Genomic DNA, 16038 nt, shown 5'->3' on the forward strand with positions numbered 1-16038 from the left:
GACTTACCCTTAGGTTTGAACTTTAGGAAATTGATTATAGGATTAGGTGAGTTTTTGGGTATAGGAGGGACATAGAATAATATAAGTGTTTATAGACTCGTTAACTTACAAATTATGCATATATACTTGATAGATTGGAAAGGTTCGGAGGATTTGAGGAAAGGAAAAGTATTGGAGAAGTAGCATGCTTGACTTCGGTTCTTTGGTGGAGGTAGGTTATGGTTTATTCTATTTGATAGATAGACTCTTAATAGTGATTGATATGCATTGAATGATATTGTGAAGTTCTCTATGTACTTGATTGTGTGATTGTGTAGCTTGGTTGTGTGGTTTGTGATTGGTCTGAAATCCTGAGACCGTGGAATTTATAATCTTGAATCCTCCTCTCTATCAAAGTGATGTCTTGAATAAAGAAGGCTTGATGAAATATTGTTAATGAATTGAAAAGTGGTGATAATAAATGATAAATTAATGATATTATTGGATCGGGTGTCACGTTCCGACATGATATAATTGGAACGGAGTGTCACGTTCCGACACGGTATTATTGGATCGGAGTGTCACGTTCCGACACAGTATAATTGGATCGGAGTGTCATGTTCCGACACGGTATTATTGGATCGGAGTGTTACGTTCCGACATGGTATAATTGGATAGGAGTGTCACGTTCCGACACAGTAACATTAAAGGAAAAAATATTGAATTAACTTAATGTACTCAATCTCAAAGAACTCAATTCCCAAATTAGTTTGGTTTGGAGGCATGAGTCCTCATGTGTGATCTTGATATTGTTGACTGATTACGTACTTACTTTAGTGTTGTTGACACTGGTTCATGTGCTTGTTGCTTGCCACCTGCTAAGTGTCATTGTTGATTTTATACTATTATTCATTATATATTAGTTTCTATTTTGGGTTGACCGATGATATCTACTCAGTACATGTTGCATGCCCTGTACTGAGCCCTACTTGTGTTTTTCTTTGTTTTCTTTTTTGTGGAGTGCAACGAGTGTATCAGTGACCTCGACTCGCCCTCAACTCTAGCCAGTCTCCAGCACATCAGGTTCCAGGGTGAGCTATTCATTCCAGCTCGTGTTGGATTCTCTTGGTCATGGCATGATGTCCTTAGTTTTCGGACATAAACTATTTTATTCATTTATTTTGGTGTCTTTAATACTCTTAGACTTGGTATTTGAAAGACTAGATGTCCTTTGATGTGATGACTTTCAGATTTTGGGGATAATAACTGTTAGATTTTAGAGGTTTATTTGATTGGTTACTTTAATAAGTTTTGAGCTTCCGCATTATTGTTGTTGTTATTCGTAGTTGAATTATTGATATATGTTGGGGTTTGGATTCCTTGGTTTGCCCACTTAGGAGGTTAAGTGTGGGTGTCATTCCCGACTCATTTTGGATCGTGACATAATTTATACTTTTTTTTTAATACAAAGAAAATGGACAAGGTCAACTCTGAAAATTTGGAATATAATAATTACAAAAAGGACTCGTATATAATCACTGCCTCAGTTTCTCACTTTTTTTTCTTTATTTCTAGTCTAGTATGATAATAACTCACTTCCTGAAATTAGTATAGCAACAGCAAATCCGACCAAATTTGAGGTATTTTTCATACCCTTATCCTTAATAATAATGATCATGTTATGCAGAAATATAAATAATTGAGGCAAACATGATACAATTGAGGAAAACATATACCATCTGATCTTATTATAAAAAAAGTTAATGAAGCAATATTAATTATAACTTAAATAATGCAGCCACACAATTTAAGGTCGTGGATCGTCCACGTTTACGCTATATTTATCGGGAGGTTAATATGGCAATATGCTAACAAACTTATGAAAATAAATATGACAAAAAATAGGGAAAAAATTATAAATAAATAAAAAGATTGAGCTAGACTAACAAGTACCTAATTATTTATTTCTAAAATTACAAAATTGACCATTCATCCAATTGGAAATGTAGTACTTTTCTACAATTGCTTTATATGCATTTTTTGGTTATGTGCTCTTACCACTATAAATAGTTGTCCATTGCTTACCATTTATGTCATCAACTTGAAAATTTCTTTCATTCTTCCTTAGCATAATCAAAATCACTCTTATTATTTGTTTCAACAATGGCCTTACCTATAGTTGAAGAAGAGAATATAATTCGCCCCGTGGCCAACTTCACTCCAAGTCTATGGGGTGATCGTTTCCTTTCCTTCTCCATTGACAATCGCGTAAGTATTTTATTGATAGTTCCTTAATTTTTAATTCTCTTTGTTTTTATTAGACGAAAAATATGTTGTTTGATATGAATATATTTATAGGTTGCACAAAAGTATGCTCAAGAGATTGAAGCATTGAAGGAAGAAACAAGGAGTATGTTGTCAGCTATTACCGGAAAGAAATTGGTTGAGAAATTGAATTTTATTGATGTTATTGAACGTCTTGGCATCGCGTACCACTATGAGAAAGAAATCGATGACATTCTGTATCGAATTTACAATGAAAATTTAAAATTTGAGGGTGATGAGTATAATGATTTACGCATTTGTGCTCTTCAATTTCGATTGCTAAGGCAACATGGTTACAATATCTCTCTTAGTAAGTACTAAAACTTCACGAATAATGTTGTATAGTTATGTAATATTACTATTCATTTGCTAGAAGGGTAATAATATTTGTGCTATTCCTTGTAAATTATCAGAAATTTTCAACAACTTTCAAGATGGGAATGGAAAATTCAAGGAGTCGCGTGCTAGTAATGATGATGTTTTAGGATTATTGAGTTTATAACGAAGCTTCACATGTAAGGACACATGGTGAAGATTTCTTAGAAGATGCACTTGTTTTCTCCACTACTCATCTTGAGTCCGCGACTCCACATTTGAACTCTCCTCTTAGAGAGCAAGTATCACATGCCCTTGAGCAATCTTTGCACAAGGGAATTCCTCGAGTAGAGACACGATTCTTCATATCCTCAATCTACGAGAAGGATGAATTAAAGAACGATGCGTTACTTAGATTTGCCAAATTGGATTTCAACTTGCTCCAAATGCTTCACAAACAAGAACTTGCTGAAGTATCAAGGTGGTGGAAGGAATTGGATTTTGTGACAACGCTTCCATATGCTAGAGACAGAGTAGTTGAATGTTATTTTTGGACAATAGGAGTGTATTTTGAGCCTCAATATTCTCAAGCTCGCGTTATGCTTACCAAGACTATTGCTATGGTTTCAATTGTTGACGACACTTTTGATGCGTATGGTACAGTTAAAGAACTTGAAAAATACACTGATGCCATACAAAGGTATGAACTTCATAAATTTACTTCCTCGTTATATAAAAAAAACATAAATTTACTTTAGATTCGTCATCTTTGCAGATGGGATATAAGTGAAATTGATCGTCTTCCTGATTACATGAAAATCAGTTATAAAGCTCTTCTTGATCTTTACAAAGATTATGAAAATGAATTGTCTAACGATGGAAGATCTCATGTTGTCTATCATGCAAAAGAAAGAGTACGCAATCAAATTACATTTTTCTTAACCCTTTAAACTTGCATTGAAGCAATGTATATTCAAATTACTATATATTTTCTAACACTTATTTTTTCTGGTGTTGTAGATGAAAGAGATAGTGAGGAACTATAACGTCGAGGCTAAATGGTTTATTGAAGGATATATGCCTCCTGTTTCTGAGTATCTAAGCAATGCTTTAGCAACTAGTGCTTCTTACTTGCTCACAACAACATCATATTTGGGCATGAAATCTGCTACTGAGCATGATTTCGAATGGTTGTCAAGGAACCCTCAAATTCTTAAAGCTAATGCAACATTATGTCGCGTTATTGATGACATAGCCACATACGAGGTATATATGAATTGACTGACACTGAGTTTAAGAAAGTAAAGAAGTGTTTTGAGTTTTTGTGGTTATAAACTAAAGATATGCAGAATGTACCAAATTAAAAATTTCTTTCAATTTTGTACTGGTCTGAAACATGTCATGTGGAAAGTTGAAATTAAAGGGATATGATATTTGAGCAAACATCAACGTGTTGCAACGACAGGAATTGAAGCAATATATAAAATTTACCCCTTATAATCTATTTGCATTTCCAGGTTGAGAAAAGTAGGGGACAAATTGCAACAGGAATTGAGTGTTACAGGAGAGATTATGGCGTATCAACTGAAGAAGCAATGGTTAAATTTAACGAAATGGCTGAGATAGCATGGAAGGATCTTAACGAAGGAATTCTTAGGCCGAATCATGTATCCATGGAGTTTTTAATGCGTATTCTCAATCTTGCTCGTCTTATTGACATTACATACAAACACAATGAAGATGGATACACACATCCGGAGAAGGTCTTAAAACCTCACATTGTTGCCCTACTTGTGGACTCCATCGAAATTTGATGAGCTACCATATGTTGTTATTTTTATCTTGTTGAATAAAGTTGTTAGGGAGCTTCTTTAGAAGTTGTTTTGTGCACTTCTTAACTAGGACTTCAACTAAACCCTTTGTAAGATGATGCATATCTATTTTACTATTTATATAGGACTTTCTACATTTCAATTTGTTTGTCTTATTTTTCTTTTTAATCCGTTTAGAAAAGAATATCTCTTTCAGTTTTTGACAACTCTTTAATTCCAACTTTTCACATTCATGGCACGTTCAAGACCACAAGATTACGTTTTGATACATTCTACACATATTTAGTTTAAGACCAGAAGATTCAATCTTTAATTACTTTTTTAAACTCCGTATAGAACTTTTGAATCTTATGATCTTAATAAAACTAAAGATATCTAAAAAAAAGTACCAAAATGTCATTATTCTTGTGGTCTTAAACATGTCATGTGAAAAGTTAAAGTTATAGATTTTTCAGAAAAGGAAAAAAAAAACTTTTTTAAACAGACTAGAAAGTGAAGAAAGACGGACAAATTGAAACGGCGGGAGTGGTATAAATTCTCTCTAATTGACTACTAAGAGTATTCTATTGATGGAATGTTTACTGACAGAAAGTTTAGATAATATAAACTATATCAAAAACAGTCAATGAAATGACTGTTTTGATAATAAACTTATATCATACACCTCCCTAGAGTAAGTTTAGACTATTGTAAAGCTAACATAAATTTGGATCGCGCACTGTGAGGCCCATTTAGGGGTGACGCTCCCAATAAGATTTTCTTCATATTCAGGGCTCGAACCCGAGACCTCTGGTTATAAATTAAGAATGAAACAGTCCCACCACTGCAGTACCCAAATATTCGTGTCTATAAGGTACTATATATTCTAATGGAACAATAAAAGGTGTTTTATTTGCTCTTATTTATTGCTAAATGAAAAGACATTTATTGAACAGACTAGCTAGCCCTGAGGGCTAACTATTGCGATACATTATTACTTGATAAAAAGATAAATGCACTTAAGGTTGATAAGGAGTCGCAATCAAGTAAAGGTCATTTTTTCTACTAGTAGTTATTCCATCCGATTTAGTCAAGTCCAAGTCTCTTGGCTCCATTCCAGTAGTAGGGAGTTTCCAATCGAAGTGATAAAGCGATTGAGCCAATGGCAAATAAATATTAGCTAAACCAAATGATATCCCAGGACAAACCCTCCTCCCACTTCCAAAGGGAAGAAATTCAAAATTATTACCACTAAAGTCCACAGAGCACTGGTCAAATCTCTCTGGCTTAAAGCTTTCCGCGTCATCCCAATATTTTGGATCTCTTCCCAATGCCCAAACATTAATCAAAACTTTAGTCTTCACAGGAATAGTGTAGCCGTTTATGTCCGTCTCTTCCCTACATTCTCTTGGGATCGAAAGTGGAATTGGTGGATGGAGTCTTAGAGTTTCTTTAACGACTAACTTTTGGTATTTCAACTCCTCGACATCATATTTATCAAACTTTACTTTATCTCTAAAGGCTTCTCGCACTTCTTCTTGAGCTTTGGCGAATATACTTGGATTTTTCATCATTTCAGCCATAGCCCATATAGTTGTTGTTGATGTAGTTTCCGTTCCACCAGTAAACATGTCCTGCAATTAAAAATAGTTGAGTCATGACTTTTGAGAATTTTAAAACAAAGCTAAATGACCTTCTAACAGAACTACCCTTAAATGAGTGACCATCTCAGATATTATCTCCAAACTTTTTACAAATGATTTTGAGTAAGAACAAACATAATATTCAATACTTACAATAATAATAGCTTTGATATTGTGGTTGTTGATGGGAAATTGAAGACTTTTATCCTTCATAAGTCTTAGTAGGACATCAATTAGGTCTTCACCACCTCCCAATGCATCATCACTAGTCTTGTGATTTGCAAAACTTGCCACTAATCTTATTACTTCTCTAATTAGTTTTATAAATATGTCTTGCTCTTTTAGTAATTGACCAAATGCTGATCTACATATCATGGAGCTTGCAAACCAAATCATCCTCTCTGTAAAATTAACTGGCTCTCCAGAAGATGAAGATGATCGTATAGAGTCGATAAGATGAACAACCTCATCACGTCTAATCGAGCTGAATGACCGGACATTCTTTGCATTCAACAGTTCCATGACACAAATTTTACGCATTTGTCTCCAATAGTCACCTGTTAATTAAGTGTAAAAATTATCAGGTGTCATATGCAAAACCTAACAAAGCAAATCTTGTATTATGTCATGTAAGACGTGTGTGTCTATTTACTCAACTTTATACAAGTTTAAGTGTCTACTTGATCACACCCAACATTGGAGGGCATAGATACCAGTTGATGTCAAGTTAAAGAGCATGTTTATGTATTATGTCCAATTAATAACCTACTTATAAAAAATTCAAGTTAATTTACATTCTCCCCGTAAGCAAGTACTCCTTTAAGGATTATATTGTGAATGTCATATTATATATATACATATATAGAGAGAGAAGGATCCTCAAAGGGAAAAGATACTTCTGTCCTTCGAGAAAAAAGTAAAACTCAAATATATTAGGGAAAACGCGCCTAATTAACTCTCACCATAGGGGCTAAAGGCAATGTCACGACTATCATAAGTGATAATATCCGTGACCAAGAGTTTAGGCCTAGATGCAAAAGCGAGGTCATGAGTTTTTAGTACTTGTTTAGCCATCTCAGAAGAAGTAACAACAACAACAGAAACTTCACCAAGTTGAAGTTGCATTAGAGGACCATATATTTTGGCCAAATCTCTAAGGACATGATGTGGATATCCACCAACAATGTGATGCATGCTTCCTATAAAAGGAAGTTTCCATGGACCTGGAGGTAATTTTTTAGTTGTTTGGCTATTGGAGTTTTTCCATTTTCTTAGCAAAAAGAGGAAAGATAGAAAAAGCAAAATGTAAACTAGACTAAAGATTTGCATTTTGGGTGTGTGTTTGGTGATTCTTAACTCAAAGTTCTATATTTATAGTAGTGACAAAGATCATATTGTTTCATAATGTATTACACGGCTTTGTATTGTGTTTGATTGTATCGTATTATATTATTTTAATAAATATAATATTTGTGTAGATTATATCGCTCTCCATCATCATACAATGTCATATCACATCAACTGTTTGAAGGATAAACCTACAAGAAAAGTAGGTTACGTGATAAAGTTACTTTAGAAAGGTAGATTAAAGGATACAATAGAGTTATTAATTAACTAATAAGTAAAGATAAAATGAGAAATAAAAAAATTAAGGTAACGATGCAATCACACCAAATTGATCGTTGCACACAATGGAACTTTTAGCGATAAATACAATAAAATTTAAGTAATAATTTTTTACTTAAACATCAGTTATCACGCTAAAAAATATATTGTATTTAAACTAACCATACATATTACTGATATACGAAATCATTTCACTATTAGTGATTTATTTTTTCAACACTTGCTAATTTTGTTTCCAACTAAAAAACTTTAGAAAATTCTCTAATAACAGAAGGAAATTAAAACTCTGACAATTCAGCTTCTTCTCTTTTCTCAGTTGCCTCACTTGACTTTATACAAGAACATGTTTGTAAGATACTCTTTAAATAAAAAAAATTCACTTCTTTAAGTAAAAATATTTATTAAGGATCAAAGCGAACACATTTGTTATATATTAAGGACCATTTTGAGTTGAGTATGTTTTATAGGGCTTGCCTAGTGTGATTTACATTCCCTGTGTGGTTTGTAGGCTATTACACAGTGGGGGTTTACCCGGTGCGCACAAAATGCTCACCCGAATGATAGAGACTGTGACAAAGGTTATAGCGGTTGCAGGTTATCCCGAGATTTTAAAAAAAAAAACCATTTTGGTCATTTTCTCTTTTTTTTTTCTTTTCTTACAAATTCAATCAAAACATATGTAGAATAACAACTAAATAATTTTCAGTGAAAAAATAGTAATTATTTAGTAGTGTCTTTTCATAAGTCTTTCATGTATTGCATTTGTTCGTCGGAATAGATACAATAGTTATATGGTTCCCTTCCGTGTCGAGCCAGAATTTTTTATAATAATTGATAATTTTTTATAATAAACCTGATATCATAACCTGGAAAATAAAATTAAAGAGTATTTTACAAATACATGTTAATTCTTGTAGTTAAGTGAAGCGAGGCAACTTTTCCTTTTGTTATTAGAGAAAATTCAAAGTTTTTGTGGAAACATATTTCCTTGTGTAGACCTTTTTGGCTTACGTGGCATCCAAACATTTTCCACGCGCCTCAACTGGAGTCACAAAGTGTGTCACGTAAGCCAAAAAATGTATAAAATTACAAAAAAATGAGTTCGAGGGTAATAGGACCTTAGTTTAGGTAAGGTATGTCTCTGAGATTTAGGTTATAGTCTAGGGGGTATTTGTGCTTTATCCCTAAAAAGTATTATAGCCCACGGCAATTAACAACTTAAAATATTTAAAAATGTATAGAAAGAAATTTCGATCAAAGAAAAATTTGATTGACTCTTAAAATTATAATTGTGTCACGTAAATTAGGACATAGGGAGAAAGATACATGATTTGAACTTTATGTGTTTGAAATATTATTATACTTCCTACAATTTGAGTTATTTGATTCGAAATTTAATATAGTCAAACTTCTTTATAATGACATTATTTGTTTGGATACTTTTTTTTTAATTGTCGTAGAGAACATATAATATAATGACACATAGAAAATCAGTTCCAAAAAAAAAAAAAAAAACTGTTATAATAAAGTGTTGGAAAAATTCTACTATATTTAATAATTTAATTAGTATTGTATATAGTGTCTAAGCTAAATTTACACGATTCAATGGAACCCGTATATAATACTATACATCCATTTCTGATTATGTACACTCCCTTTTGTAAGGTATAATTGTTTTGGTTACAATATATATATATATATATATATTATTTTATATATAGAAAGTACGGTAACTTTAACAAATTTTTGCTTTATATGCCAAAAGTTTTTTCATTATTATATTTTCTTTGCTTTATATGCCTAAAAGAAAGTGTATTTATATTCTTTGCTTTATTTATTGGTTCAAATTTTTTTTTACTACATATCTACATTAAAATGGAATGGAATTAAGTGAAGGACCACAAATTGTTCTTTTATTCTGTTTTTGGAAGAGGCAGAATTGAAGAATGAAATGTCCTTAGGCTAGAAGATAAAAATGTTTTAATTTGGAATAAAACCAGTGGATAAGACAGAAGGACAGAACTATTTAAAAGATTCTGGAAAAATTGACATATTAGAATTTTAATTAACAGAATATATATATATATATATATATATACTAGTAAAATTACTCGCGCTTCGTGCGGGAATTTAATATCACGAAATTTATAAAATAATACTTAAGACCTATCCGTCATTAAAACTAAAACACTATATTATCTTACATACAAAATTACGTAGTAACAAACATTAATAATGTAAAAAGAAATGAAAATCATTACATCTTATCATTTATCATTAATAACATAAGCATAAATTAATAACTGTAAAAATACATACCAGGATCTGTAACATAAGCAATGGTGTCAGTGAGCCACTCAACATGAGCAAAGTACACAAATGTTTAATTGTGAAGAAGAAGAAGAGGTTCAGAATTTTCGTTGTTTTAAAATGAGGGGAAATCCCTTTATTTATAGACAACAAAGGGTAGTGTGAACAAATGTTTATTGTGCCTTATCAGAAAGGTTGTGACTTTTATGAAAAAGTTGCAACCCTTCGAAAACGTCGCAACTTTTCATAAAAGTCGCAACTCTTCATTAAAGTCGCAATTTTTCATAAAAGTCACAACTTTTCATGAAAGCGAAAAGCTAGTTTTGGAAATAAATAAATCAAACGAGAATTCTAATTTGTGGTAGCGCCACGTAGGCAGGCCTAAGGTTCTCTTTTATATATATATATATATATATATATGATATGATATGATATGATATGATATATATATATATATACACACACTATAACTTTGAAAATGCATATGTAAACACCTCAATCCATCCTTACCATGTCTCGTGGAAATCTAACGATGACATATAGATTTTGGAGGTGTTTGGACGATTATTTTATAAGTTGAAGTGTTTAACTAACAATGAAGACAGATTGAAGTGTTTAGATGTGGATACTCAAAGTTGAAGTGCTTAATTGTTTCCTGAATGTCAAATAAGATGTTTACCTATCATTTTTCGGTGTGAGGCATTATAAAATAACGAAAAATAATATAACTTATAATCCAAACATTATATTTATACGTACAATATATTATAAAACTACATGAAACAATCATGTGACTACTAGGTGTCATTTCTAGTTACAACTATGTGGACTTGGGCCTTACACTTCATATGGTGGACTAGAACTATTTAGTCATGGTGGTACTGGTATTGTATTTAGTCATCCTAAAGATTGATAGAGTTTCTTTTTCAAATATGATCCAACCAACACATTTAAATTTGATCCGCTCATTTATTAACTTAATCTATGATGGAAAAAAAGAAATCTTTTTTATTTTTTTAAAAAAGAATATGTGGTTTTGTTTCTTATCTATGACTTAATTTGAACAAACACATCTGATCTTTCATTTTGATTCATGATTGAAAAATAAGAGCATATAATTGCGTTTCGACAGAGAGATTTTTTTAGAAGCTCGTGCACTATATTAATGGCCTTGGATCGGAGTTAAGCTTAACTAAACTCTATAAACCACTATGCTAAGGTAAGAGTTGCTCGGATTAGGCTATGACCCATATTTTGCCTTATCTAATACTTCCTCCGTTCCTTTTTATATGTCACATTTTTACTTTGTATTTGCATTAAGAAAAGATGTAATTTTACCCTTCTACTCTTATTTAATTTTTTTGGAACTCAAGTTTTCAATCAATGAATATGAATTAATTTATTTTGATTAATTAATTTAACCAATGAGCATGAATCATTTACTTAACTTTTCTAAGTTGGTCAAATGTATATTTTCAAGGGGCAAAATGGTCTGATGGACCCCTGTACTTGTACCAATTTGTATTATGGATCCTTCTACTTACGTTTTTGTCATCTGGACCCTTATACTCAATAAAACACAATATATTAAACCCCTTTGACCATTGACCATGCTTATGTGGCATTAAAATAGCTGAGTTGGCGAGAGAGTGTGACTGCACGCATTTAAGGCATCACTTTTTCTCATATTTTAAACTTTAAATTTTAAATTATTAAAATTATATAATGAAAAAATTAAAAAAAATCCATCTTCTTCTCCACACCACTTTTTCTGCCGCCCCTTCCCCATCGCTGCCCAAACCTCTTCTTTTTTCTCCACACCATAGTTATCTTCTTTAGCCCGATCTTGGCATTGGCACTTTGATGACATCAGGTTTCATGGCGATTATCAGTGGAGGGAGAGAGTTGTGTTGGTTTCATGGCAGTGCTCGGCGATTAGCAATGGTGTGAGAGGGAGAGATCCGACTCTGGTCCTTTTTCCGTCAGAATGGGAGGCGGCGGCCAGCGAGGGAGTTTGCTGGTACGCCGGAGAGGATGGAGAGGGGAGTTTGCAGGTCCCCATCTTCAATCTTTCACAACAATCGTCTCCTTCTAATCCTTTAAACTTGTCTTTTTCAACCCATTTCGATAACCCAAGAAAATCTCAGGAGAATTTTGGGTAGATTTCGACGAGTTTCACAGCAAAAGAGGAGGAAAGAAAAATAGTGATGGTGTGTGGCAGAGATGAAGAAGGGTGAGGGAGAAAGTATATGTGATTTCGCCGGCAAAAATGGCGACGACGCCGGCGATGGCTTTCTTTTGGTGGTGAAATAGTGAAAATAGGGAGAATTAGAAATGCCAATAATAAATTAAAATGTTATTATTTTATATTTTATTAAATAATTTTGGTTAATAACTTTAAAAAATAGTTATGATGTGGCATTAATATATCTGACGTGGATATGACATGTCAATTATATAAAAGAGAGTGGGCTACACACATGGTTGGAGGGGCTTAAAAGTCTCATTTTAATTGAGTTTAAGGGTCTAGATGACAAAGGGGTAAGTAGAAGGATTCAGAATACAAACTGATACAAGTATAAGGGTCCACTAGACCATTTCGCCTTTTCAAGGTTAATAACTCCCAAGTGTAAAAAAGGAACAATATGCTAATTTATGCATTGATTTTATGAAATGACAAGTACTCCCTCTGTCCCTAATTACTTGTTCACTTTTGAATTGACACACCTATTAAGAAAGCAATAATTGACATAGTGAGTTTATCATTTTACCCCTATTAATTATGAAGTAGATGAATTAAAAACTTAAGATTTTCTAAGAAGTTCTACCTTTTTCAAAGTAATTAATTGAGGGTATAATAGGTAAAAAAAAATTGTCCTTTCTTGATTTGTCAAAATGGACAAGTAATTAGGGACAACTAAAAAAGGAAACGTGGACATGTAATTAGGGACATAGGAAGTATTATGGACCAGCGATTTATAGAAATGAATGACATATATAAAGGAACGGAGGAAGTAAAAAATAATAATTAAAAATAACATGTAATAACATCTAGTACATGTTAATTTTAGTTAACATTGAGATACCATTTATTTAGTAAAAAGTACTGTAATTAGAATTAAATGTGACAATTTCCTTTTATCTCGATAATCAAAACAAGACATGTTACATACCATAATTAAGTGAAACAAGGCATGTTAAATAATGTTTGGTAAAAAAAAAAAGGAGTAGTATTTTGTTATGTATATGGTAATTAGGGATGTACATAGCCGGGTTGGTTCGGGTTTTTCAAATATCAAACCAAACCATTTATGTCGGATTTTTAAATTTATAAACCAAACCAAATCAATAAAACTCGGGTTTTTCAACCTCGGGTTTTTTTGAATTTTTCCGGTAAAGTATTCATACACAACATATAATTTACTTGTTCTTCAAATATTTCTTTAGTCCTACGAAAATACAACTATCTAAGATGTTTCTTAAAAATATAACACAATATGATATGATTAATGACACTAAAATATCCAACAAAAATAATAATAATGAAATCGAATAAAAACAAATATTGCAAATTAACAAGTCATAATGAAAATGATCATAATTTAAAAGTACTAAATCATGCTATAATAAGTTTAATAAGTATTAGTTAAATGACTAAATATTAAAGGAAATTAAAATTAGATTATGTATTTTAATTGTCTAAACCAATGTAAAACTAAAGAACAAATATTCAATATTATTGTCATTCTTAGTGTTGAATTGATATTCTTTTTGTATTAGTTTAATTTGATTTTGATTTAAGCTTTATTATAATTACCAACATCTGTGGACTATAATCTTTATTGGCCCATTCATAATTCTAAGTTTCAAACTTGAAATAATATATTAAAAGATAAAAACTATGGAAAAGTATAAAAAATATTTTAAAATTATATCAAAGTAAATATTTTTATGTATAAAATAAAATTTTAAAATTATATATATAAATTCGGGTTGGTTCGGTCTCGGGTTGGTTTTTTTTAGTTAAAACCAAACCAACCCAAATATAGTCGGGTTTTTTTTTTCAAAATCAAACCAAACCACTAGTCGGATTTTTTTTTCGGGTTGACTCGGTTTGCGGTTTGGTTTGATTCTTGGATCGATTTTGTACACCCCTAATGGTAATGTTTCCTCGAATAATACCATGAACAGATGTGGAGAAGCGGATGTGGTTGTTTTTTCTCTTAATCAGAGGTCTAGGGTTGGAGCCTTGGATATAGAAAAATCCTTAGCAGGGAGTGATTCTCCCCGGCCCTACGTGGCGCGAATTATGAATAGTCAGGCTCTAATGCAGGTACTGAACACCGGGTGAAAAACTTGGATATAGAAAAATCCTTAGTAAGGAGTGATTCCCCCCGAATGGTTCCCTACGTGGCGCGAATTTCGAATAGTCAGGCTCTAATGCGGGTACAAAACACCGGGAGGAAAACCAAAAAAAATTGTTGAAAAAGAAAACCCTAGAAGGAGGGCTTGAACCTCCGACCTTGTGGTTAACAGCCACACGCTCTAACCAACTGAGCTATTTGTTTACAAATATTAAAGTTTTATATTTAAATCTATATCAAGTGAAAAACAATATCTTTCACTTGCATAACTTCATTTTTTTCCTCAGGTAAAATTTATGTTCAAATGAAAATTTAGCTTTCAAAAACTACTACTAAACTACTATTTTTTAAAATAAATAAATTCAATCAGCTTCAACAATATCCAAGTATATATTATCCAAACGCGAGTATAACTTGATAAGTATCAACTGAGCTATCACGACTATTTCCAATCAAGATTGGAATAGGTGACACGAGGATTTACAGTTCTCTACTTCATCAACTCCAATCTTGATTGAAATTGCTAACATGAGGATTTCCAGTCCTAAATTTTTTCTCCTCTGCAAGGCTATTGATTATTTATTTAAAATTAATCTTTATCAGTCAATCGTTGATTCTTTCTTCTCAGTGCTTTTCAATAGTCCGACATGAAAAAATGACTATTTATCTTTCAAAACCTACTACTTATTAAAAAAACAAAATCAATCAACTTCAATATCCAAATTACGCCTAGTAGCATCAAGGGCGTGACCTTATTAAGTATCAAAGTTTTTCTCTTATATGCAAAATTATTAATTCTTTATTAGTCAATCGTTGATTCTCCTTCTCACTACCAGCTTCAAATAGTCGGACATAAAAGAACGAAGAAAATAGGAGAAAAGAATAATGAAGTAGATTGAACCATAATAAATCTTAAGTTCAAGTGTTGGTAAAAACAAACATACTAAAATTATCCCGTTAAACTTATATTACTAAAGGTAATAAATATCCTATAACATTAATCGATATATTGCACATACACTAATTCGAACACTACAGTAGCATGCCATCAAAGTAGACTCTACAAAGCATTAGAGGTTGAAATGTACGTGATTATTAATAATTATTATTTGTTTTGACAATTATAGTAAAGTGTTAGGTAAACATTCTTTTCTACATACGATATCCCACAATTATCTAAAAAAAAAACAAAACAAATTAATGTGTTCATGTCTATACTTCCTTTCGTATTAATCTATGAATTTTTTTGGACTGACATAGGAAACAACTATTTTTGAATGATATATATAATTCGAATTATAATACTAAATTTTATATAACTAATTCATGTATTATTAATCTTCTTGTGTGACTCCAGTCAACAACCAAACGACCCCTAATATTGAATGTGGTAATATTACTCTTGTAACATCTTATTTTCTTGATATTCATCAATTGAAGGAGATATTTTCTCAATTTTTGTCATAGTTATTGAAGACGCTATCTAAAACAGTCATGTACTGTTTTACTTGCTCGTATTATTGACGTTATATATAAACACAATCACGATGGATACAGTCATCTCGAAAAAAAAATCTTAAAATCTCACTATTTCCGTACTTGTGGACTCCATTGAATTACAAATTGCCAATTAAAATCTCAGGTGGTGAGGATGCATGGGGGGGG

At 31.9% G+C, this 16038-nt stretch overlaps 1 protein-coding gene, 1 non-coding gene and 1 pseudogene across 2 annotated transcripts; 1 reads left to right on the forward strand and 2 right to left on the reverse strand.

The window, feature by feature from the left end:
• The first annotated feature begins 2091 nt into the window (after positions 1 to 2091).
• On the forward strand, positions 2092 to 4593 carry LOC102583154 (vetispiradiene synthase 3-like; annotated as a pseudogene).
• Positions 4594 to 5419: 826 nt separating this feature from the next.
• Positions 5420 to 7402, reverse strand: LOC102586443 (5-epiaristolochene 1,3-dihydroxylase-like). The gene is made up of 3 exons (XM_006361657.2): positions 7036 to 7402; positions 6227 to 6630; positions 5420 to 6064 (listed from the first exon to the last, which is right to left on the reverse strand). Exons 1-3 carry the CDS (start codon positions 7400 to 7402, stop codon positions 5450 to 5452), a joined length of 1386 nt encoding a protein of 461 aa, XP_006361719.1. The 3' UTR covers positions 5420 to 5449.
• Positions 7403 to 14503: 7101 nt separating this feature from the next.
• TRNAN-GUU (transfer RNA asparagine (anticodon GUU)) lies at positions 14504 to 14575 on the reverse strand. Its single transcript has one exon. It is a non-coding gene; the product is annotated as a tRNA-Asn (tRNA).
• Positions 14576 to 16038: the final 1463 nt, after the last annotated feature.

The sequence above is a fragment of the Solanum tuberosum genome, unplaced genomic scaffold (genome assembly GCF_000226075.1).
Source record: "Solanum tuberosum cultivar DM 1-3 516 R44 unplaced genomic scaffold, SolTub_3.0 scf00365, whole genome shotgun sequence".
Classification (NCBI taxonomy): Eukaryota; Viridiplantae; Streptophyta; class Magnoliopsida; order Solanales; family Solanaceae; genus Solanum; species Solanum tuberosum.